This window comes from Heptranchias perlo, chromosome 21, assembly GCF_035084215.1.
Source record: "Heptranchias perlo isolate sHepPer1 chromosome 21, sHepPer1.hap1, whole genome shotgun sequence".
Taxonomy (NCBI): domain Eukaryota; kingdom Metazoa; phylum Chordata; class Chondrichthyes; order Hexanchiformes; family Hexanchidae; genus Heptranchias; species Heptranchias perlo.
Window position 1 is genome coordinate 37683033 of NC_090345.1, and position 25761 is coordinate 37708793.

Here is a 25761-nt window from a genome sequence, read left to right on the forward strand (position 1 = left end):
TGTACAGTAATGCCATGTGTTCTGATATTGATTAAGCGTCCCACACACTAATGCCATGATACATATGCAGCTGGTCAGACAGTTGTGCAACATTGCACAAAGCTCAGTCACTGCTGTCTTCCTTGTGTGACGTACCCTGTAGTTTTTTTAAAATTCATTCTCCGGAAGTGGGCATGGCTGGCAAGGCCAGTATTTTTCACCCATCCCGAGTTGCCCTGGAAAGGTGGTGGGATTCTATAATCTGGATTATTATTGAAACTTCTGGAATTCTATTACTGGCTTTCACCAAGCTTTAGAAAATTTTGTGGTGCTTAATTTCACATGCAATTCTGTTTAAAATGGCAATTTTAAAATTGGCAAAAATATAAACATAGGTCAGCAGTGGGAAACACTGATCAAAAAAGTACAAATCAAGTTAATTCCAGTAAGGAAAAAAGTTAGTGTATTGAGGATTAGAGTTTCATAGAGAAATAGGGAGATTAGATCTAATTTGAAACTAGGAAAAGAAGCATTTAACACTGGCAGAGGATAGATAGTAAACAAGAAAGCCAGAACATATATACAGAATATTGGAAACTACAAAAGGGAGATTAGAAAAGCTATGGGGCAGTGTGAGAGAAAGTTGGTATAAAAGGCAATGAAAAAGTTTTCTATAGGAACATTAGTAGCAAGAGATAGCCAAGGTATGGATAGGGCTGCTAAGAGATGAAGGAAGTAAGCTTGTAGTGGAGAGTGAGGGAATGGCAGAGATACTAAATAAGTACCTAGTTTTCACAAAGGAGGTGGATATTGAGATTGTAGAACCAAGAGAGGTGAGTGTTGAAGGTTCGTGGAAGTTATTGTTAAAAGGCAGATGCTACTAAAGACGTCACTCTAACTTAAGGTAGATAAATCACTGGGCCCTTATAGTTTATAACTGAGGATCCTGAGAGAAGCTAGGAATGATATAGCGGAGGATCTGACTGCAATTTTCCAGAATTCTATAGAAAGGACAGTTGTGCCAGAGAACTGAAAGGTGGCCTATGTCCTTTTTTGAAAAGGACATTTGCCACCTTTCAGGATAAGTTATTAGAGTCTATAATACAGGATGAAGTTACTAAGCACTTGGAGAACCATGAATTAATTGGGGCCGGTTATCATTGATTGCTTGACCAACCTGATAGAATTTTTTGAAGAAATAACAGAGAAGATAAAAGAAATGCAGCGGATATGGTTTGTATGGATTTTCAAAAAGCATTTGATATGGTAACGCATGAGAGACTTATTCCAATGATAGTGGCACGTGGAATTAAGGGGAATGTGGCCATATGGATAGAGAGGTAGTTGGAGAGCAGAAAATAAAGAGCACGGGTAAAAGGAAGTTAGACTAGAAAGATGTGTTGAGTTGTGTTCCACAGAATTCTGTGTTGGGGCTGCTCTTATTTACCAAAAAATATAAATGATCTAGACTTTGGAATTGAGGGAACAATATCAAAATCTGCTGATGACATTATATTTGGGGGAAGGGGGAATGGAAAGTTGTGGCTTGTGAAAGATTCCAGAAGGGCAATCAATAAACTAGGAGGATGGCCAGATAAGTAATAGATGCAATATGTAGAAAATGCAAAGTAAAACATTTTGGAAGTAAGAATAGGGCAAGGAAATACACCTTAAATAGTAAGATTTTAAGTTGAGTAGAGGAGCAGAGAGACCTTGGTGTGCAGTTAGATAGGTCATTCCAGGTAAAAGCACAAGTAGATAAGCCCCTTAAAAGAAGCGAATGGAATCCTTGGTCTTGTATCTAGAGTTATAGAGTCATAGAAGTTTACAACATGGAAACAGGCCATTCGGCCCAACATGTCCATGTCGCCCAGTTTATACCACTAAGCTAGTCCCAGTTGCCTGCACTTGGCCCATATCCCTCTATACCCATCTTACCCATGTAACTATCCAAATGCTTTTTAAAAGACAAAATTGTACCCGCCTCTACTACTGCCTCTGGCAGCTCGTTCCAGACACTCACCACCCTTTGAGTGAAAAAATTGCCCCTCTGGACCCTTTTGTATCTCTCCCCTCTCACCTTAAATCTATGCCCCCTCGTTATAGACTCCCCTACCTTTGGGAAAAGATTTTGACTATCTACCTTATCTATGCCCCTCATTATTTTATAGACTTCTATAAGATCACCCCTTAACCTCCTACTCTCCAGGGAAAAAAGTCTCAGTCTATCCAACCTCTCCCTATAAGTCAAACCATCAAGTCCCGGTAGCATCCTAGTAAATCTTTTCTGCACTCTTTCTAGTTTAATAATATCCTTTCTATAATAGGGTGACCAGAATTATAGAATACAAAAGCAAGGAGGTATAAGAATTTGTACAAGACCGTAGTAATTTGCAGGCCTGAGTTTTAAGCACCTCATTATAAGGAAAGATATAAAAGCAATGGAAAAAGTGCAGTGTAGATTCACTAGAGTGTTACCAGGGATGAAGAGAGATTTAAGACATTGGGGCTTTTTTCATTAGAACTGAGATGTTAAGGGGCAACCTGATGAAGACCTTCAAGTTTACAAAAGGTTAGGAGTTAAGAAGTGACACGTTTCCACTGGTCAATTGACAAGAAGTGCACAAGTTTAAGATAATCATAAAAAGAATTAGAAAAAAATTATTTGCATAGTGGAGCTCGAGGGGCTGAATGGCCTACTCCTGTTCCTAATATTCCGATGTTCCTGTGGAGGAAAACACCAGACATTAATGTATTGTAATATTCTGTCTATGATTCTGAGAGTTGGTGATGAATGCATTGCAAAACTAGTTTGATTTTAGGACAGATCCAACCTCAGAGGTACAGTATAACCATGACATTGATTCTAACTGGATTTAATATAAATGTTTGGAAATGGGCTGGGTAACAGTCTAAATGGGACTCGTACTATGTATTGGTATTCACATGATCTATGAACTATCCCTTCATTTCCATTATAATTACACTGTCCAGCTTCTGGGAGTAGTTTGCTTTATCTGTGAATAACCTGACTTTGATTCGAAGACATGAGGAACAGGTGGACAACATAGTTTTTTAAAACCTAAAAATAAACCGTGCGGGCAGATTATTAAATCAAAGTTTGAGAAACATTTTAAATGGAGAGCAACCAGAAATAATTAGAAGATTTATTCTTAGGTCTTTGGTCATAACTTATTTTTTTTTAAATTCATGCAGCTTTGGACACATGATGAGTAAGGAGAAGCGAGATTCCATTAGTAAGGAGGACTTGGCTAGAGCGACACTGGTCACTATCACAAACAACATTGGATCCATAGCTCGAATGTGCGCACTGAACGAGGTATTTGTTTTTAGAAATGATTTTGTTGCTTGGTTGCATTATTTGTGTCAGTTGCAGTAAATTCAGTCTCTTTACTCGGTTATATGTACATCAGCGGGCACTGATTAAAAGAATAAAGCCTGAATGGTAGCAATCTAAAATACAGTCTATTTTGTAATTCAGAGTTGTTGCATTCAAATTGCCTGCTAATTCCATTTTTTCATTGGCACTAAAATTCACACTTTGCTGTGTTATTTAAATTGCTTAATTCAAAATATCGCATAATTCAAATTATTCAGCACCAAAAGAATTGACTGATCAGAAATAGACTGTAATGTTACTTTTTGCATATTGTTGACATTCAGGAAACATAACTGTAACATTCACTTTGATACTTTTTGTTACTAGACACGTTTTCAAACTGGGATCTGTGAGGAAATCTGAGGGGGCCTATGAGGTCGTTATGAAAAGTTGTAATATCTGTCATCCAGGATTCCAGGGCAGATTTGTCCCAGTTACAAACCCCGTGTCAGGCTTCATCTTCCAAGAGACATCACATCAGGACCAAACCTGTAGTGAGTTGTGCTGTCTGCACGAGTGCTGACTGTTTGAGGGGAGCCAGGTTAGAAATGCAGGTCCAAAGCACTGATTCAGTTCAGTTCAAAGTGCAGAAACATGTGTTCGATCAACCAAGTAGATTAATCCAAATTATATAGGGTCGGATGCCAGCGACAAATCAATTTGTTGATTTTATTAATATCGACAGAAAGTGCGAGCAAGTCGCACTATACACTTACTGTAGTAGGATATCCAGCGGGGTCTGCGAACTACTAACCAATCCAGCCGAGTTCTCAGCAAAGAATTACTGAAAGCGAGCCTATTTATACACATATGTGGACAATGTCAGATGACTTGCTCTAAACCTATTAATTCTGAGACTGTTGTTATTTAATCTTTGCGTCATATGCTGCTACACCAATAGATGTGATGTGGAGATGCCGGTGATGGACTGGGGTTGACAATTGTAAACAATTTTACAACACCAAGTTATAGTCCAGCAATTTTATTTTAAATTCACAAGCTTTCGGAGGCTTCCTCCTTCCTCAGGTAAATGTACAAGAGCTCCTCGAAGCCTACGCATTTATACATATATACACGATAACATCATTTATACACGATTTATACACGTTTATACACATTTATACACGATAACATCAACAAGTTCCATCCCACCATCAAGCTCACCATGGACTACTCCTCAGAATCAGTTTCTTTCTTGGACACACGAATCTCCATCAAAGACGGGCACCTCAGCACCTCACTCTACCGCAAGCCCACGGACAACCTCACGATGCTCCACTTTTCCAGCTTCCACCCTAACCACGTCAAAGAGGCCATCCCCTATGGACAGGCCCTGCGAATACACAGGGTCTGCTCAGACGAGGAGGAACGCGATGGACACCTACAGACGCTGAAAGACGCCCTAGTAAGAACGGGATATGACGCTCGACTCATCGATCGACAGTTCCGACGGGCCACAGCAAAAAATCGCATAGACCTCCTCAGGAGACTAACACGGGACGCAACCAACAGAGTACCCTTTGTCGTCCAGTACTTCCCCGGAGCGGAGAAACTACGCCATGTTCTCCGCAGCCTTCAACATGTCATCAATGAGGACAAACACCTCGCTATGGCCATCCCCACACCTCCACTACTCGCCTTTAAACAGCCACCCAACCTCAAACAGACCATCGTTCGCAGCAAATTACCTAGCTTTCAAGAGAACAGCGTCCACGACACCACACAACCCTGCCACGGTAACCTCTGCAAGACATGCCAGATCATCGACACAGATACCACCATCACACGAGAGGACACCACCCACCAGGTGCATGGTTCATACTCCTGTGACTCGGCCAACGTTGTCTATCTCATACGTTGCAGGAAAGGATGCCCCAGAGCATGGTACATTGGCGAGACCATGCAGACGCTGCGACAACGGATGAACGGACACCGCGCAACAATCGCCAAACAGGAGGGTTCCCTCCCAGTCGGGGAACACTTCAGCAGTCATGGACATTCATCCACCGACCTTCGGGTAAGCGTACTCCAAGGCGGCCTTCGAGACACACGACAACGCAAAATCGTCGAGCAGAAATTGATAGCCAAGTTCCGCACCCATGAGGACGGCCTCAACCGGGATCTTGGGTTCATGTCACGCTACACGTTACCCCACCAGCGAACAAATGTTATCTGTTTTTAATATAATGGGTCATTTGCTGGCTTTCTCTGCCTTCCGGATGTTTCTGCCTCTCTCTTTTTTTTCCTGTTTGTTTTTTTGTTGAATGTGTATTCGGGGGTTCTGCAGGTGACACCTCTCTGTCTGAACACGGTGATTGCCTTGGCAACGGGCAGTTGCAGGGGCATTCTGTAAACACCATGTATTGTTCTATATGTATAAATGCGTAGGCTTCGAGGAGCTCTTGTACATTTACCTGAGGAAGGAGGAAGCCTCCGAAAGCTTGTGAATTTAAAATAAAATTGCTGGACTATAACTTGGTGTTGTAAAATTGTTTACAAACACCAATAGATGGCAATGTCACACCACATGCACTCCATTCTCGCTGGAATACAAGTGTCATCTATGTTGAAGATATGACAGTTTTGCATGGCTATAAACATCACACCTTTACAGAATGATAACAGCTGAAGTGTAGACATGCTGCCTCCAAATTAGCTATAATTCTTACACAACCCCTTTGATGCTTCTTAAATAGCAGTAACCTGACATCTCCTGCTCACTCAGCATTCCCTTGCGGAATGCTAACGACCTAATCTAAACCATGTGTTGGCCTCTATCACACAGAATACATTCTCATAATACAAAGATATTAACCCTGACTTCTCTGTTGTTAAGCTGTTTTTCTTCTTATATTATACACTATCCTACAACGTGCTGTTGCTTCCTACGGTGGGGAAAGCAACAACAACAGTGAGTCTTGCCTGGATGGGAAGTGGGGCAGATTCTGTGTCTCACCAGCTGGGTCACAAATATCATTGCGTGCTAATCCAAGAATACTGAATGAAAAAGAAAAATATATCATTTGTTTCTGGTGGGGGGGATTTGTTGCTAGCAGTATTTCTAGTTGCAGAGCCTACAGAGCACCTTGTGGTGAGTTTTAAAGTGTTTGTGGTTTCTCTCTCTCTCTCTCCTCCTTCCCACCCCCTGCCAAACAAAAATCAGGTTTTACACGAAAGATCCACGCTCTGGTAAATCTCTGGGTCAGCCCATCCTCTGACCCTGGATTACTGCTTGTTCTCCATTCCCCCCATTCCTCTGTCAGGAACAGGAGTAGGGTATTCAGCCCCTCGAGCCTGTTCCGCTATTCATTTAGCTCATGGCTGATCTGTACCCGAACTCCATTAGCCCACCTTTGCTCCATATCCCCAGCTACCCCTAACTAACCAACATCAATCAATCTCAGTCTTGAAAATTTCAATTGACCCAGCATCAACAGCGTTTTTAGAGAGAAAATTCCAGATTTTCACCATCCTTTGTGTGAAAAAGTGCTTCCTGATTTCCATCCTGAATGGCCTAACTCTAACTTTAAGATTGTGCTCCCTTGTTCTGAATTCACCCAGCAGAGAAAATAATTTCTCTCTCTACCCTATCGAATCCCTTTACCATTTTAAATACCTCAATTAGTTAACCCCTCAACCTTCTAAACTCAAGGGAATACAAACCAAGTTTGTGCAACCTGTCCTCATAATTTAACCCTCTAAGCCCTGGTATCATTCTAGTGATTCTGCATTACACCCCGCAAAAGGTCAGTATATCCTTCCTGAGGTATGGTGCTCAAAATTGAATACAGTTCTCCAGATGTGGTTCTGACCAAGGCTCTGTAACAACTGAAGCATAACTTCCCTTTGTATTCCAGCCCCCTTGAGATAAAGGCTAGCATCCCATTGGCCTGTTTGATTACTTATTGTACCCGTGCAATAGCATTTAGTGAATTGTGTACATGGACACCTAAATCCCTTTGCTCCTCCACAGTTCCTAGTCTCTCACCATTAAGAAAATATTCTGATTTGTCTTTCTCTGATCCAAAGTGGATGACCTCACACTTCTCCACACTGAACTCCATTTGCCATAGTTTTGCCCACTCACTTAGTCTGCCTATGTCCCTTTGTAACTTCCAGCTACACAACTTACTGTGCCTTCTAACCTAATGCCATCTGCAAACTTAGATATACAACTCTCTATTCCTTCATCCAATCATTGAGAGATATATATATATATATATGGTGAAAAGTTGAGGCCCCACGACAAATCCCTGGGGTACACCACTTTTCACAACCCGCCAATCAGAGTAAATTCATTTTTCCCTGCTTTTCTACATTCACTATCTCCCAACCCATGTCACAGGGTTACCTCCCATTCTATGTGCTTTCAGTTTTGCGAACAGTCTCCTAATAGGCATCAACAAATGTCTTCTGGAAGTCCATATGGACAACATCCATAAAAGACTCCCACCATCAACCCTGCTAGTGACCTCCTCAAAAGTTTCAACTAGATTAGTCAGATATCACCTATCCTTTACAGATCCATGCTGACTTGCTTTTCAGCTCATACTTGTCCAAGTGTTCTGGAATTCTCTTCCCAAACTATTCACTTTGCTACCACTTGTCAGCAGTGGATCAGTGTAGCAGGCAGAGCAAAACAAATCTATCGTTCCCACTGACTGACGCAGCACACTGGAATGTCTCAAGAATTCTGCATTCTACGGTGTTTCCATTACTTGTTCGTTTACCTGAAAACAGTGATAGCACTGTTTTCCCCCTGACATTGTGGCCCCGATTTTAACAACCTCCCCTCCCCAAACTGGTGGGGGGACAGTTAAATTAAGGGCAGCGACTTACCCGCTGTTATCCCGCTTCTTACCCGACGGGTCCATAGAAACATAGAAAATAGGAGCAAGAGTAGGCCATTCAGCCCTTCGGGCCTGCTCCGCCATTCAAAATGACCATGGCTGATCGTTTAACTCAGTACCCTGTTCCCGCTTTTTCCCCATATCCCTTGATCCCTTTAGCATTAAGAAATATATCTATCTCCTTCTTGAATACATCTAATGACTTGGCCTTCACTGCCTTCTGTAGTAGAGAATTCCACAGGTTCACCATCCTCTGAGTGAAGAAATTTCTCCTCGTCTCGGTTCTAAATGGCATACCCCGTATCCTGAGACTGTGACCCCTGGATCTGGACTCCCCAGCCATCGGGAACATCCTCCCTGCATCTAGTCTGTCTAGTCCTGTTAGAATTTTATATGTTTCGATGAGATCACCTCTCATTCTTCTAAACGCCAGTGAATATAGGCCTAGTCGACCCAATCTCTCCTCATACGTCAGTCCTGCGATCCCAGAAATCAATCTGGTAAACCTTCGCTGCACTCCCTCCATGGCAAGGACATCCTTCCTCAGATAAGGAGATCAAAACTGCACACAATACTCCAGATGTGGTCTCACCAAGGCCCTGTATAACTGCAGTAAGACAGCCCTGCTCCTGTATTCAAATCCTCTTGCAATGAAGGCCAACATACCATTCGCCTTCCTAACTGCTTGCTGCACCCGAATGCTCGCTTTCAGCGACTGGTGTACAAGGACACCCAGGTCTCGTTGCACCTCCCCTTTTCCCAATCTATCACCATTCAGATAATAATCTGCCTTTCTGTTTTTACAACTAAAGTGGAGAATCTCACATTTATCCACATTATACTGGATCTGACAGATATTAACCTGCTCTTTTGAGCAGGTCACCTGCAGGAAGGCAGTGGGACCCGACTGCAATTTAAGTAAGGGGTCTGAGTGGTGGAGCAGTGACGTCTTCCCCGTCAGGCCAAACCTGTGGAGGGGGATCATGGGACAGAAGCAGCTGAGGCGTTAATTTTTTTTTTTTAAAGTGTTTTAGGTTTCCTAGTGGGCCAGCTCCTCCTGACCCACAAGGAAACCTTGGACCTCCATTGCCCTGGCTTTGCCCTCCTCCCCCGATTGCTTACTCACCCACTTTACACCCTCAACACTTAGCTGACTGCCGTGGACCGATCCCGCAGATCTCCGGCAAATCAAATTGGCAAAGGTAGTTTGGGGGACGAGTTCGTGAAATGCATTTGAGACGGTTTCCTAGAGTAGTATGTCATGGAACCAACCAGTGAACAGGCTATTTTAGATCTTGTACTATGTAATAAGTCAGGGTTAATTAGTAATCTCACAGTAAGAGATCCTCTGGGGAAGAGTGATCATAATATGATAGAATTTCACATTGAATTTGAGAGTGACGTACTTAAGTCAGAAACTAGAGCCTTAAACTTAAATAAAACCAATTACATAGGTGTGAGGGGCGAGTTGGCTAAGGTAGATTGGGAAATTAAATTAAAGGGTATGATGGTTGAAAAGTAATGGCAAACATTTAAAGAAATATTTCAATATTCTTAACAAATATACATTCCATTGAGAAATAAAAACTCCACGGAAAAAGTGATCCACCCATGGCTAACTAAAGAAGTTAAGGATAGTATTAGATAAAAAGAAGAGGCCTGTAATGTTGCCAAGAAGAGTAGTAAGCCTGAGGATTGGGAGAGTTTTAGAAACCAGCAAAGGACAACCAAAAAATTGATAAAAAGAGAAAAAATAGAATATGAAAGTAAACTAGCAAGAATATAAAAACAGATTGTAAGAGCTTCTACAAGAATGTAAAAAGGAAGAGAGTAGCAAAAGTAAACGTTCGTCCCTTAGAGGCTGAGACAGGAGAAATTATAATGGGGAATCAGGAAATGGCAGGTGCATTAAACAAATATTTTGCATCTGTCTTCACAGTAGAAGACACAAAGAACATACCAGAAATAGTGGGGAACCAAGGGTCTAATGAGAGTGAGGAACTTAAAGTAATTAATATCAATAGAGGAAAAAGTACTTGAGAAACTAATGGGACTAAAAGCTGATAAATCCTTTGGGCCTGATGGCCTACATTCGAGAGTTCTTAAAGAGGTGGCTGCAGAGATAGTGGATGCATTGGTTATGATCTTCCAAAATTCCCTCGATTCTAGTACGGTCCCAGTGGATTGGAAGGTAGCAAATGTGACCCCGCTATTCAAGAAAGGAGGGAGAGAGAAATCAGGGAACTACAGGCCAGTTAGCCTGACATTGGTCTTCGGGAAAATGCTGGAATCCATTATTAAGGAAGTGGTAACAGGGCACTTAGAAAATCATAACACGATTAGGCAGAGTCAACATGGTTTTATGAAAGGGAAATCGTGTTAAACAAATCTATTAGTTTTTTGAGGATGTAATTAACAGGGTAGATAAAGGGGAACAAGTGGATGTTATTTGGATTTTCAAAAGGCATTCGATAAGGTGCCACATAAAAGGTAGATACACAAGATAAGGGCTCATGGGGTTGGGGGTAACATATTAGCATGGATAGGGGATTGGTTAACAGACTGAAAACAGAGAGGAGGGATAAACGGGTCATTTTCAGGCTCGCAGGCTGTAACTAGTGGGGCACCGCAAGGATTGGTGCTTGGGCCTCAGCAATTTCCAACTACATTAATGACTTAGATGAAAGGACCAAGTGTAATGTATCTAAGTTTGCTGACGATACAAAGCTAGATGGGAAAGTAAGCTGTGAGGACATAGAGTCTGCAAAGGGATATAGTCAGATTAAGTGCAAGGGCAAGAAGGTAGCAGATGGAGTATAATGTGGGGAAATGTGAGGTTATTCACTTTGGTAGGAAGAATAGAAAAACAGAATATTTTTTAAATGGTGAGAAACTATTAAATGTTGGTTTCAAGAGAGACTTGGGTGTCCTTGTACAAGAAACACAAAAAGTTAACATGCAGGTGCAGCAGGCAATTAGGAAGGCAAATGGAATGTTCGCCTTTATTGCAAGGGGGTTGGAGTACAAAAGTAAGGAAGTCTTACTACAGTTGTACAGGGCTTTGGTGAGACCTCACCTGGAGTACTGTGTACAGTTTTGGTCTCCTTATCTCAGGAAGGATATACTTGCCTTAGAGGCGGTGCAGCGGAGGTTCACTAGATTAATTCCTGAGATGAGATGGTTGTCCTATGAAGAGAGGTTGAGTAGAATGGGCCTATACTCTCTGGAGTTTAGAAGAATGAGAGGTGATCTAATTGAAACATATAAGATTATGAGAGGGCTTGACAGGGTAGATGCTAAGAGGTTGTTTTCCATGGCTGGAGAGTCTGGAACTAGGGAGCATAGTCGCAGGATAAAGGGTTGGCCAATAAGACTGAGATGAGGAGGAATTTCTTCACTCAGAGGGTTGTGAATCTTTGGAATTCTCTTCCCCCAGAGGGCTGAGGATGCTGAGTCGTAGATTCAAGGCTGAGATAGACAGATTTCTGACTCTTGGGGAATCAAGGGATATGGGGATCGGGCAGGAAAGTGGAGTTGAGGTCGAAGATCAGCCATGATCTGATTGAATGGTGGAGCATGCTCAAAGGGCCATGTGGCCCACTCCTGGTCCTGTTTCTTATGTTCTTATGTACCGGCTGTGGCCTTAAGCCACCTGAATTCCTGCTCCTGCCTGCCGGCTTGGTAGTGGATCCGCAGCCAGGTTCGGGTGGGAGCCCAACTCCCACCCCCCCCATCCATTGAATTTGGGGCCTGTTTTTCAGATATTTGGATGGGAGGGTTATGAGAGTGCTACAGTATTTGTACGAATGCCTCACACCAAAAAGTTTGATAATGATTGAGACAAAAACTCCATGTACCACAAGCCACGAGCTTCTGGAATATAATCAGTGATAGGTGTTTGCATAGTTTGTCTTTATAAAAAAAAAACCTGAGTAGAAGATCCTGTGAAACTAGAACAGATCCGTCTTCACATGCTCTCTGTGCTTTGAGCTTCTTTACAGTGCTGCCTTGTAGCATGGAGATCAAGCAGCATTGTACAGGGCTATCAAAGTGCAGGGACTAGCATCTTGGACTCAGTGATGTAAGTTTTCTATATGTTTCTGTTGCACAAACCATTGTTTTTTGTGAGTAAACATGGTGTGTACTTTATAATATTATAATTTCATAGTTTTAATTAAAGACCTCTATACATTTAAAGGAATTAAACATATATTTAGAACACAGTGACTTACTTCAATTGTATTGTATAATAAATTGTAGAAAATATTGTCTATTGAAAATATATGTAGTAGGAAACCGTCTTGAGAACTTGAAAGGTGCTATATAAATGCAAGTTTGTTCTTTCTAAAGCTCCTGAGATTCGGTCTCGTCTGTGCTTACATTGTGGTTAGCATGATTCTAATTCAAAACATTAGCCACAAAATTATGCTGTGTGAAGCTACTTTGCAAATGCTTAACATGTTCGTATTAAATTCCTTAGCCTAATTAGTTTAATGGAGGTGTCTAACCATTTTAAAACAAGCAGCTTAACACCTATGAAATTTAACACATGCATTAAGTGCTCATATACTAATCTCTGCATAGCGCATATTCCACGGGGAATAATGGAAATGTTAGGGGAGTGCACGCTCTTCCAAGTATTTCAGTGAAATATTAGGTGAACCAGGACATCACCGATAATTTTTCTGGGGGGTAGGCAGAAGGAGAAGATGTGGGACAGATAAGGAGGTAAGCCCCTCTCACTTAAAACTTCCTAAAAGACCTAAAAAAGTAATTCAACATTTTTACAACATTTTGATAACAGAAAATTCAATAAACTGGAGATTGGTACTCCTCTTTTGTCCTCTCCCAAGGTTAGGGACTCATCCTAAGGTATGGTTCCATGGACAGGAGACCGGGCTGGGAGGGGTGGCCATTCCAGTTATGTGAGCCTAGATGCAAGTATCAGTAAGCTATTGGACCGACCTGTGCTCTCCCAACATTCAGATTGGTGCAATTTTCTAGCAGAGGTCAGGAACAGAAACTCTGGCTGATTTTCTGCCCCCCACCCCAACCTAGGCCACTGAGGCCATTTGTAGTGCTCTAACCGATCCCCCTGGTTGAGAGTTAACTCAGTACAGATCAGAGAGGAAGTAAAGGATCTTCCTGGTCTGTTTAACTCAATACCACACCATGCAAAGCATTTACCCAGTGGAAGTTTCCTGAAATTGATCAGATTGATATAAATGTTTACATTTTTTTTGTAATTTTCTCAATTTTGACCTTATTACAGAATATCGACAGGGTGGTGTTTGTTGGAAACTTCCTGAGAATCAATATGGTCTCCATGAAGTTATTAGCCTATGCCATGGATTATTGGTCCAATGGACAATTGAAAGCTTTGTTCTTAGAACATGAGGTGAGTATCAGTAATGTTGTATTTCATCGTTAAATGAGTTGACGTCTAGCTGAATTAATTGAAACCAGCGCAAGATCTAAATGTACGCAATCTCTATTTTATCGTATGATTTAACTTCAAGTGAGCCAAGTGGAGTCACTTACACTGACCGTGGAAACCTTATGCCAAGGAAGATATCTGGTGTAAATCTGAGGTTTGGATAGGGTTACTCGATTAGCTGGACTGGAGTTTCATTTACCAAATACATTATTGAACTGGGGAATCTTGAATCCCTGTTGTACAAGAACGGATGCAACAAGATCACCATTGTTATTGTACCTGATCCTGAGGTAGCTGGCAAGATCTGACTGTTTGAGTGGTATCAAGATGCGAACGGTATCGCACCAGTGGATGGCGCCACAAGTACAATATTACGTGACTGATTGAAAACTGTGGAGAGCCACATAAATTCACATGACAGCCCCCACCTGACCCTCAACAATAAACCGGTCCACCTCTCTCAGAAGATAAATGCCTATTTGCCGCCTCTAGAATAACAGCAAACCAAGCATACAGTACTTTAAAACAACCTGTGAGGCCCAAACGCTGCTGCTGTATCATCTGAACAAAAACAAATGCACAAAAGCAAAGGCTCATCTGTTGAAATAACTCCTCCCAAGTTTAAAAAAAAATGTTGAAAACTGGATAAAAGCGTAACCGAGAAAGCTAACGGTGGGTGTCCGAAAAAGTGGAGGGAGAAACAAAAAGCTGCATTTAGAACTGGAAATTGGAGATTGAATTGGCTAACGTAACAGTAGATATCGTAAAGTGTACTGTAGACAAATCGTTGAAAAGTTTGCCTAATATAAATTGAAACAAATAATGAAAACACAAGGATCGAATTACATACATGAGCTCCCATCCCTCCAACACCCCCCCAACTGAGTACCGCATGGACCACAAACTACTAGCTTGAAAGAAACCTACCAGGCATCGGCTCCCTGTCAGAAAGTGCTAGATGGGCAGAAGCACTGCAAACATATCTTTGGGTAAAATACACAGTGCTGTGAACACAGTCAGATAAATTGCTACAACCCACCCGACCCACTGAGCAGAACTGTTGGCACTGAATCACAAGCCAGGAGATGGACAATTATCTCGACCTTCTCCACCCCCACAGTGGAAAAGGAACCAAATCCACCCTGATCCGCCAGCACGTAAGAAAATAAGTCCAACTAAAAAAAACACAAACGCACACTTTCCCCCCCCCCCACCCACCACCAATCCGCTACCATTGGGCAGAAATCCTAGCAAAGGACCTCCCCTTCACAAATCAAGCAAACCTCAACCCCCTTCCACCTGCCAATCAAACACAACCCTCGTTGGACTTCCCCTTCCCCTCCCCCCCCAACAGTGAGAGACTGCAGTCTTCCCTCTCAGCCCTCTTTCCCCTTCATTTTCCTTTCTTCCCCTTTCCCCTCCCTCCTTCCCCCTCTCTCCCTGCCTCCTTTCTCTTTCCCCTTGTTCCAAATCAGTTATCCTCCACCCTGTAACCTTGACTGATCTGAATACCCCATTTGATCTCGACTCCCCATGTGCAATGCCACAGTAGGTCAACTGGTAACCTTTTAGAAGTGTGCTTATCTTAAAAAAAAAATTAGTGCTGTAATGGGGAATTAATAAACTTTTATTAAAAGAAAGTTTGCAAACTTATGACATACCACTCCATTAATCTCAGGAGATAAAAACCAGTTCTTCTTGAGTGTCACGTTGATTTAGTTGCACCAATCTAGCTGCTGAGTCAGACAGTCGTGAGTTCATGTGCCATTCGAGGACTTGAGCATATAATGCAGGCTGACACTTCAGTGCAGTACTGAGAAAGGGCAAAGCGTTTAGAAATTAAGGGACTTTATTCAGGAATGCACAGGCAGTATGTTTCGAACAATATGTGGAACAAATTATAAGTAAAGCTTAGGGTGCACCCACTAGCCATGTACATGTAATTAGGGGCTGAAAGTTCATAAAGATATGTGTTGGATGTTCGAGAGTCACTAGGGTAAATTTTGATGTGGAGCCCAGATCAGGAAGGCTATGGGCAGGGTGCCTGATCTGCCTGCCCACTGACATCGATGGGAGGTCCAATCAGTTTTAGTGTTGGGGACACATTTAATCAGGTGAGTTGCTAGTGCTAATTGCACTTGCTATAGGCAGTTTGCCATTTGGGAGTGCTGGAATCCTAGCAGCAGCCTGCAGCTCTTAAAGGGGAGGTGCACTTTTCAAAGGTGCTCAATGGACAGCGCGTAACTGAGTCAGCCAGAGCACCCTGATTCTCCAGTGTTTCCATGAAGGTCCTTACGGAGCAAATGAGGAACAGGAAGGAGGTTCTCCTTTCAGATGAGAGACGGGTGACTTGGAAAATTAGCCAGCAGCGGTGGAGACAGGTGGCTGGGCGAGTCAATGCTAGCACCATAGTTCCTAGGACCTGGCTGCAGTGCACAAAGAAATTTAATGACCTTACAAGGATTACCAGGGTACGACGACTCTTCCTATCTCTCTTACTCTGTACACAGCCCAGCAACTCCAGACTTTAGCTCCAGCACCAGCAATCCTTCCTTCTCCCACTTCCCATTGGCAGAGGGAGGACACGCAGCATTGGAGATGGTCGGAGGCCTCCCACTGCCAATTGGTTGTGCAGCTTCCTTTCCTTATCTCTTTCTACTTAACTGTTTTTGCCCCAGTGGCCTGTATTGGGGGTGGTAGCGTGACAAAAATCAGTCACATTAAGTCTCTCTATTTGACCTGAGTATGTACCATAGATCTCTTAAACATGTACGTAGGTTTGCTTATGTGGGCGTTGAATATTAATGTAATGTTGCAGAAATTAAGTTTGCTACTTAATCTGAATAAACCCTGTTGAAGTAGAAACTGCACCATCATCTGGCAGAATGTTGGTATGCTGACATTCTCCTTGCCCAGCGGAATAGAGATTGAGGATGTGTCAACCTGTGCTACTTTCTGCACAGCTGAACAGCGGCAGAAGCCTGCAAAGGGTTTACCTGCGCAATTACTTGCTGGCGGAATAATGAATGGCATCTCTGATTGGAGGGAACTAAAAATCATTTGCAGAACAGAGTGGGGAAAGAGGAAAAAAAAACAAATACAAGAAAAAAAATTGACTTCAATCACTTGGCCTTTGACCTCGCTAGCACAGATATGGCTCAGATATTTTTCGTTTGCTATTTCTATGGGGTCCGGAAACACGCGGTAATTTGTTGTGTCTCTGTAATCTCCTCCAGCCCTACAACCCACTGAGATCTCTGCGCTCCTCCAATTCTTACCTCTTGTGCATTCCTGATTTTCATTGCTCCACCATTGGCGGCCGTGCCTTCAGCTGCCTAGACCCTAAGCTCCGGAATTCCCTGCCTAAATCTCTCCACCTCTCTACCTCTCCCTCTTCCTCCTTTAAGCACACTTTTAACCTACCTCTTTGACCAAGCTTTTGGTCATTTATCCTAATATCTCCTTATGTGGCTCAGTGTGAAATTTTGTTTACGCTCCTGTGGAGCACCTTGGGACGTTTTACTGTTAAAGGCGCTATATAAATGCACGTTGTTGTTGTAGTGGTAGTAGTAGTAGTAGTAGTAAAACTGCGATTCTTGGGAAAAGCCACCATAGATCCAAAAAAACTGTTCACTCTTCATCCTGTAGGGTTATTTTGGAGCAGTCGGGGCATTGCTGGAATTACTGAAGATGACAGACGCTCAATGAGGTACAGAGACAGCCTCAACTATCAATTGAAGATCGTTTGTATTTTAAGAGCTACTGTCCAGAAATTAGTGCTGGAAAGAAACTCATCTAACTAAATGGTTAACTATTCTTAATTTTCACATCAGTTTAAGAATAAATCTCATACTTTACAGCAGCTACTGTCGGGCTGCACTGAGACTCATTTCTAAGGGAAGTTAATAACCTGCTGTTGTATATACTGTATATATTTTAAACAATGTGCAAGATAGCCAAAGCCCACTGGTTTCATGTATTGATATTTGAAAATAATAATTTCTGTATAAATGTGGACCGATCTGATTTTTTTTTTCTCTTCTGGGATGTACTGCCTTGTGAATGATCAAACTGTAATGATTTAAGTATTATTTATAAACAACCTGGAAGATTTGTAATTTTTTTTCATGACATTTCATGACCTGCCCTTAGTTTCAAATGATACTACAAAGCTGAAAATGAACCTGTTAATAGTGTAGCTCATTGATTTTTGCTGCCTTTGTAAAACTGTCCTGTGTAAGTATTTATAAAGGATGACCTTTCTTTGAACACGCACAAGTAGTGACCATGGGTACTGGCAGACGTGCCAATCTAAAGACCAGCTTGAAAGCCTTTCCTTTCTCGATGTGCCGATTTTATGGCTGAAAGTGCTTGTCTGGTCACAACAAAGCTTTTTGTGTAAACACTATTTTGGTCACATTAGTGAAAGTACCTTTCCACAAATGTGAAGCTGCTTGGGTAATATTTGTTCTCTTTTCATTTTTAAGAAAAACCACTTCATAAAAACTACTGTATGATTGAAAAGTCATCAAACTGCATTACATTGTACTGTGACAGCTCATTATCTGATTTCAAAACTGTATTTTTAAAACATAATTCCCATCATTGTACTATGCATTTTGAGGCAGGTACCTTTTAGTAATTACTACTAATTACCTGAAGTATAGGGTATACCTGATCAATGAATTTAATCTCTTAAATAGGAAAACCCAAACATCTGCTGATGTTGGAGATACATGTGGGTTAAACATCAGCTTCTTCGTGGAATATATTCCACATTCCGTTGATATCATCATGTTTCTAACACATTAACTTCAGTTTTATTGGGGATTTTAAAAAAATGATTAACACATATGAAATGTCTTTTTATCTGGGGTTGGTTTCCATGATGGCAGGAGATGCATGGCTTTGGCTGTGTAATGTTGTTGCACCTGATTTTAGTTGGAATGTTCTACCACTTCTGGTGCGTAACGGATTTTATCTAAACTCCTTTCATTTCCGTACTCCTATACATCGATCTGTTTAGTTTAAATTCAATCACTAACTTTAAATGCTATTGTAGCTAGTCATTCTATCTATATTTCTATCCTGTTTTCCACGTATTTGTATTTTAAAAGGACAGGATTATTGACTAAGAGCAGTATGTCCTTAGCCATTTATGGAAACTGATTTCATATGTGTTGAGTGGGCTAATTAAGTATACCACCAGCATTAATCCTTTTGAATTCAAAAGAATGAGGACCTTGAGAAGAGCTGGAAATATGTAAGGTTAGTTGCTGCCTTACCTAAGAATATAACGCTAATTGAAATGGTTTAACAGTGTACGTTACTGGGTCTTAGTCTGTTTCGTGTTGTTCTTGGAAGTCCATTTTGTGTATAAAAATGGAACTGTACAATGTGTGTTCTAACCCAACTGGGAAAGTAGAAAAAATTTACATTTTAAAATAAAGACTCAAAATATGTCAGATTTCAAATTTTGTTATGGTGGCATTTTTATTTTACTTGAGAAATTCAGCTTCATTGTAGACCCAGAAATTATTCAGGCATTGTGGAATAGATTTTATCGACTCCAGCTTCGCTGTAGACATTGGGGGGGATAAATTGGTGAACCCCCGAATCCGGGCGCAGGCATCGCGGTGCGTGATTAGCCCGCGCCTGGTGGAACTGACGCAGCCAGCAGGTTAGATTGGTGCTGCAACTTAATTTACCTGATTGATGTGCAGCGTTGAGGCCCAGCTGCATTCGTCTCTCCATTTTCTTCGTTCTCTCCACTTCTCACCAGCAGGGGGGCCTAAATCTCAGGTGAGTTGCTCGCACCTCTTAAAGGCAGGCTGCACCTCTTATTTGCAAAAAGTACGATACGGGTCTGCACAGAGTCTGAACAGAGATCAGACCTCGCACACGTAAAACACAAGTGTAACTGTTGAGTTATGGTAAAACATTGAATAAAGGTTGCGCACTTCTAAATCCCACATCTTCCAAATCCCACATCTTCCAATCTGCATGCCAGACCTCACCAATCTGTCGATCTGAGTTTGTATCAGGCCTGCGAGAGAGCATGCATCAAGGTTCTCTGCTGATACACTAGCGGCCTTGGCGCAAGAGGTGGACAGCAAGAGGGGCATTCTATATCCGCAGGGGAGGGGTGCAAGAGGCCCTCCAGACAAATGCTCAAGAGGCAGTAGGGGTTGAAGTGAATGTCAGGCGCATAGCATCACAAACATGTATGCAGTGTAGGAAGAAGTTCAATGCTTTGACACAAGTGGTCAAGGTGAGTGAGGTCAACTGTCAAGTGGCATCTCCTACCAATTGCACCACTAGCCGCATCTACTGCTCCCGCTCTACACCCCCCATCACCCACCAACCAACGACCCAATCAGTTCTCAACTCTTCCGCTCAGACGCTTCCTCTCACCCTCACACATTACCACCGTTGCAAGCCGCACACCCACAAGTCACAGGTCACATACACTGGCAGCTAGTTAACCATGACTGGCACATCACCCAAACGTCCTGCGGGACACTCACTGACACACCTCCCACAAGAAAGCGGGACAAGGTGAGGCATAACAGGAGGCAGTGAGTGGCAGTGGCATTTAGCCCTTCAAGCCTGTTCCGCCATTCAATAAGATCATGGCTGATCTGTGACCTAATTCCATATACCTGCCTTATCCCCATATCCCTTAATACCCTTGGTTAACAAACATTTATCAATCGGAGTTAAAATTAGCAATTGAGCTAGCATCAACTGCTGTTTGCGAAGACCGTTCCAAACTTCTCCCACCCTTTGTGCATAGAAATGTCTCCTAATTTCATTCCTGTAAGTCCTGGCTCTAATTTTTAGGCTATGTCCCCTCATCCTAGTATTCAAGTATAGGAGACCTCCAAAAACAGGGCATTTTAAAAATGTTCTTTACATGTTTCTTTTTATTTTTCTCATGTCCTCAAAAGTACATCTTAACATCAATACTTTGCTACCTCAGATAAAAACACACTGCTGTTAGTCCTGCCTTTAGTGTGCAGTGCGATTTGTGGGAATTCGAAGAATTGTAACCCTGTTGCATACTTTACTAGCTTGGAGATAGGGTAGGAGGAATTATTATAAAAACACTCATCGAGTAAAACTCATACTTTCAGTGGAATATCCAACAACATGATCTACACAGGAGAGTAGACAACCAAGATTGTAATTCAGATAGATTATCATGAGCTACAACAGCAACATTTGAGAAGTTCATAAACATTAAAACTCCTCAGATTAAATTGCTGCCTTTACATTAATTATTTAGCCTTTAGCACTATGCTAGAGGCACTATAATGTAGATGAAGGGAAATTCAGGTAGTAGTGATGCAGAGGTAAATGGCATCACATAACTGCTATATTACAGCTTTACTACCATACTGACTAATTACAGCAAGTATTCTTAAAAAATGATTGAACTTATTGTTGATATTATTTACAATTCTAATTACATATATAGCAGCTGCATGTATACCATTCAGCTCTTTCAAAATCTCCGGCCAATGTTTTCCTCTCCAGCACACCCACCTGAGTGACCTGGCACTGACTGTGGCATATTTTCCATGGCCAGCCTAATTTAAATATTTTTCTCTGGGTCCCAGTGGTATTGCTGCCTTGGGAGCTTACCACTGGGGCAGGGTAAGCTCCTACTGCAAGATTCCATGATATGCACCAATTTAAAGAGCCAGACAGCATTCCCAGATGTCAACGTAAAACTGCCTCCAATCTTCCTCCAAAATTCCTACAGGGTAAGGTAACAGTATGAAAATCTTGCATGCCTCTCCATTATAGTGCCTGTTTTGGTGATTCACATTTACCACTATATTTTGTGGTGCCCCAGCAACACTGAGCGTCTGTTGTATTCTGGTATCAATTATGCCCAGCATTACTGAGCCAGAAATAACATGACATTGACCTATAACATCACACCATCATTACTGCATTATGTTAATATACCCGCCCGTATTTGCACTAGTACGTCTAGTGGAAGTGACATCAGGAAATAGCTCGGGTGAAAAAGTGGGTGGGGATCAGGCCAATTACTCCCCCACCCCAATATTGGCAGAAAATGATCCCCATGGTGATGTGAATGCTTTGATGGGATGCACAACAAGTTTGGAAGGCACATCCAATTTTTAGATTAGGCAAAGCACCATATAATAAATAAAAACAGAAAATGCTGGAAATACTCAGCAAGTCAAGCCGCATCTGTGGAGAAAGAAACAAAGTTAACGTTTCAGGTAGAGAACTTACGAAGAGTCAACGACCTGAAACATTAACTCTGTTTCTTTCTCTATGGATGCTGCCTGACTTGCTGAGTATTTCCAGCATTTTCTGTTTTTATTTCAGATTTCCAGCATCCACAGTATTTTGCTTTTGACCATATAATAAATGCTTGCAATGTTGTAAGTTTATTCACGTCCCTATCGCTAGGTCTTAATCTATTGAGTGGAGTAATGAGATTCAAACAAATTCAATTGTTCTCACAGCACTCTTTACTTTTTAGTTTAAGTCTTACAATTCTTAATACAATTGTTAGTGTAATATTAGGAACATAGGAACAGGAGTAGGCCATTCAGCCCCTCGTGCCTGCTCCGCCATTTGATAAGATCATGGCTGATCTGTGATCTAACTCCATATACCTGCCTTTGGCCCATATCCCTTAATACCTTTGGTTGCCAAAAAGCTATCAATCTCAGATTTAAATTTAGCAATTGAGCTCGTATCAATTGCCGTTTGCGGAAGAGAGTTCCAAACTTCTACCACCCTTTGTGTGTAGAAATGTTTTCTAATCTCACTCTTGAAAGGTCTGGCTCTAATTTTTAGACTGTGCCCCCTACTCCTAGAATCCCCAACCAGTGGAAATAGTTTCTCTCTATCCACCCGATCTGTTCCCCTTAATATCTTATAAACATCAATCAGATCACCCCTTAACCTTCAAAACTCCAGAGAATACAACCCCAATTTGTGTAATCTCTCCTTGTAACTTAACCCTTGAAGTCCGGGTATCATTCTAGTAAACCTACGCTGCACTCCCTCCAAGGCCAATATGTCCTCCCGAAGGTGCGGTGCCCAGAACTGCTCACAGTACTCCAGGTGCAGTCTAACCAGGGTTTTGTATAGCTGCAGCATAGCCTCTGCCCCCTTGTACTCCAGTCCTCTAGATATAAAGCCAGCATTCCATTAGCCTTCTTGATTATTTTCTGCACCTGTTCATTACACTTCAATGATCGATGTACCTGAACCCCTAAGTCTCTTTGGACAGCCACTGTTTTTAACTTTTTACCATTTAGAAAGGACCCTGTTCTATCCATTTTTGATCCAAAGTGGATGACCTCACATTTGCCTACATTGAATTCCATTTGCCACAGTTTTGCACATTCACCTAATCTATCAATATCCCTTTGTAATTTTATGTCTTCATCTACATTGCTTACAATGCCACCAATCTTTGTGTCATCGGCAAACTTAGATATTATAATATTACATTACAGTTCCCTTAACTTTGAAGGATTAGATACATACAACCTTTGAATGGGCTGCAAAGCACTTGGAACCACTGAGATGATCAATCTGTTTGTTCTCAAAAGTTCTTCCCGACGTCTGTCTTCTTGGACGGTTTGTTTCCTCACCAGCGACTCACCTTGAAGTGGCTAATTCTATCTTTTATCCTTCCTTAGTGGTATGGACAGCACATGATTGCTGGCATGATCATCCTCTTTAACCACTCTTGGTTTGTCATTTGGGTGGTCATCTTTCTTGATAGGTTACCTTCACTTGTGATTGTTACCCATCCCTTTCTGAGCTATATCTCTGCTAATCTTGACACACCACACGTCTACACACTCATGATTTTAATGGTTTGAACAGTCCTGGTTGACCACAGTTCATAAACAAGTTCAGAGTGCATCGCTTGGTTCTGCTGACTCACAACAGGTTTTCCCAGATATGTCTGCTGACCCACACAAGTCTTTTCAAGATATGCCTAGTCACAATCTGTTTTCAAGAAATGTCAAGTAATTGCCTCAAAATCCTTCAGTCCCCCCTCAAGTGGATTGAGAGAGATTGATATCCACTTCAATGGAGAAGATTGTGATCGCTCCTCATTCAAGAGTGCAAATGTCTTTTACAACCTTATACATAATTCATTCACAAAAACAAGTTCAAATTATAGGTTAATCGCAAAAGACAAATTTCCATTCCGTATTAATTTGTTGCGGCGCTTGCAATTCCCACTTATATTGTCGCAAAACACGTTGCGCATGAATTCTGCCAAACAAATTTCAGTGTAAATATACCTAGAGTACTCATTTTTAATTTAAAATATACAACCAATTTTCAAACACTTTGTGAAAGCATAAAAGTTTTGTTTTTCAATTTCTAACATTGCTATCTTTAGCAACAGCACCACAAATATACTGTATTCACGTTCTCCGATACTCAATATAACAACTCCAGGTACCTTAATCACATTCAGTTATTCAATCCTTATTTGCTCTCATCCACCTTAAAAATATTGATTTTGGTAATGCATTATGAACTCAGAAAGTGCCAAGTTTTATGTGGTAATCCCAGGTCGCGAGCCCAAGGCATATTCACATAGTTTAAATAACTAGCTGTCTGTAGTAGCCACCCACAGAAAAACAGTTTCATAATTTGATAATTTAATCAGACATTCAGTCTGTAAACTCAGGTCAGTTAGCATTAATTACTCCAATTTAGTTCAAACCCAAAAACAGAAAGACTCAATATCTAAAAATAACACATGTATGTATAGATACATAGACGAACATGTGCTTACAAATCCTTAGAAATCTTACCCTTATTCTTTTCTATAGCATGCCTTCTCAGCTGACAGTAATACTACTGAATATAACTGAGGAAAACATTAACTTTTACAGTTAAACAAACATTTAAAACACTCGTATCACTTTTAATGTTAACTAAACTAAGGCTTACAAAAAGTTAACACTGAAGAAGCTGTAAAAACAAACGGTGTAGCCATCTGCAGCCAGCAGCACCGAAAAAATGTCAACATGGATCTTGGAGCATGCTTACTCCTTGGTTTTAGTTAGTGGCCTATATTGGTTGTCCTATGTGTCAGGCACCCGTGGATAGCACTTAGGTGTGCACTCAAACTGTACATCATGGAGCCGAGCGACCTTTCAGTGCCCACAATGTATTCAAGTATCCTCCATTCCAAGGGACTTGCACAGCAGTCTCCATTGCTAGGCAACAAAACAGGGGCAACAGCAAGTAACATGGGCCACCTGAAAGAAGCTTCCCTGGATGCAACTATGATCTTGTGTGCTAACAGGGTGCTTGCACTTCCAAGACTATGGGATATGTTGAGTGTAACTGACCATGGGGGTGACTGTTGCTGTAGGGAAGGTTCCTTCTCTCCATTCCTGGTTACTAGTGCTAACCATGCACTACCTCCATCTGCTGAGAGCACATGGAAAACGTATAAACTGCAGAATACTTGCTGCAGTGGACTTGCAATCAAAACCTGGGAGGCCTGCCTGCTTTTGAAGGCTGGGTAGGCCTGCAATCATATCAGGCACCGTTGCAACACATACATATGCCTGATCATAGTTGCTTATACCGTCTCCAACTCTAGGGGCCAAGACTAGTAACAGTGCCTTGGCCAACAACATTCGAGATCTGTATTTCCCACAGGAAACGTTCTTTATGGTGTAATGTGCCACCACTCATTCCCATCCATGGCTTGGCATTTGTCACTATAAAGAGCACTTTAAAGCCTGTTATTGGCACACAGATCACACTTTGCACATATTTAGTGTCACACCTACTACTTAAGTAAACTATCCTGCAAGTTCTCAGAGTATCATTTTAAAATTTGTATAATTCTCTTTAAACCATACATCAGCGCAAGGTGTCATCCCCAAATCGTCACATTATATTATGTTCCCATATATCCAAGATATGCACCCCTCTCCTCCAGCCGGTTTTCACAGATTCTGCATTCATTCATTCACAATTTAAAAACCCTTCTCTTGATCTAGGATGCCTTCATAATGACAGCTTCGCTTCCTTGTTTCCCGGCCCCACTT

The 25761-nt window shown here is 41.7% G+C and overlaps 1 protein-coding gene across 2 annotated transcripts in view; it reads left to right on the forward strand.

Annotated features, from left to right (window-relative positions):
- Positions 1–19140, forward strand: part of LOC137340148 (pantothenate kinase 1) — an 83338-nt gene extending 64198 nt beyond the window's left edge. For both annotated transcript variants that reach the window (XM_068002489.1, XM_068002490.1), the window contains exons 5-7: positions 3196–3319; positions 13502–13627; positions 17315–19140. In XM_068002489.1, coding sequence (XP_067858590.1) covers positions 3196–3319; positions 13502–13627; positions 17315–17374 — 310 coding nt within the window. In that variant the 3' untranslated portion in view covers positions 17375–19140. The remainder of the gene's footprint in view (positions 1–3195; positions 3320–13501; positions 13628–17314) is intronic.
- Positions 19141–25761: the final 6621 nt, after the last annotated feature.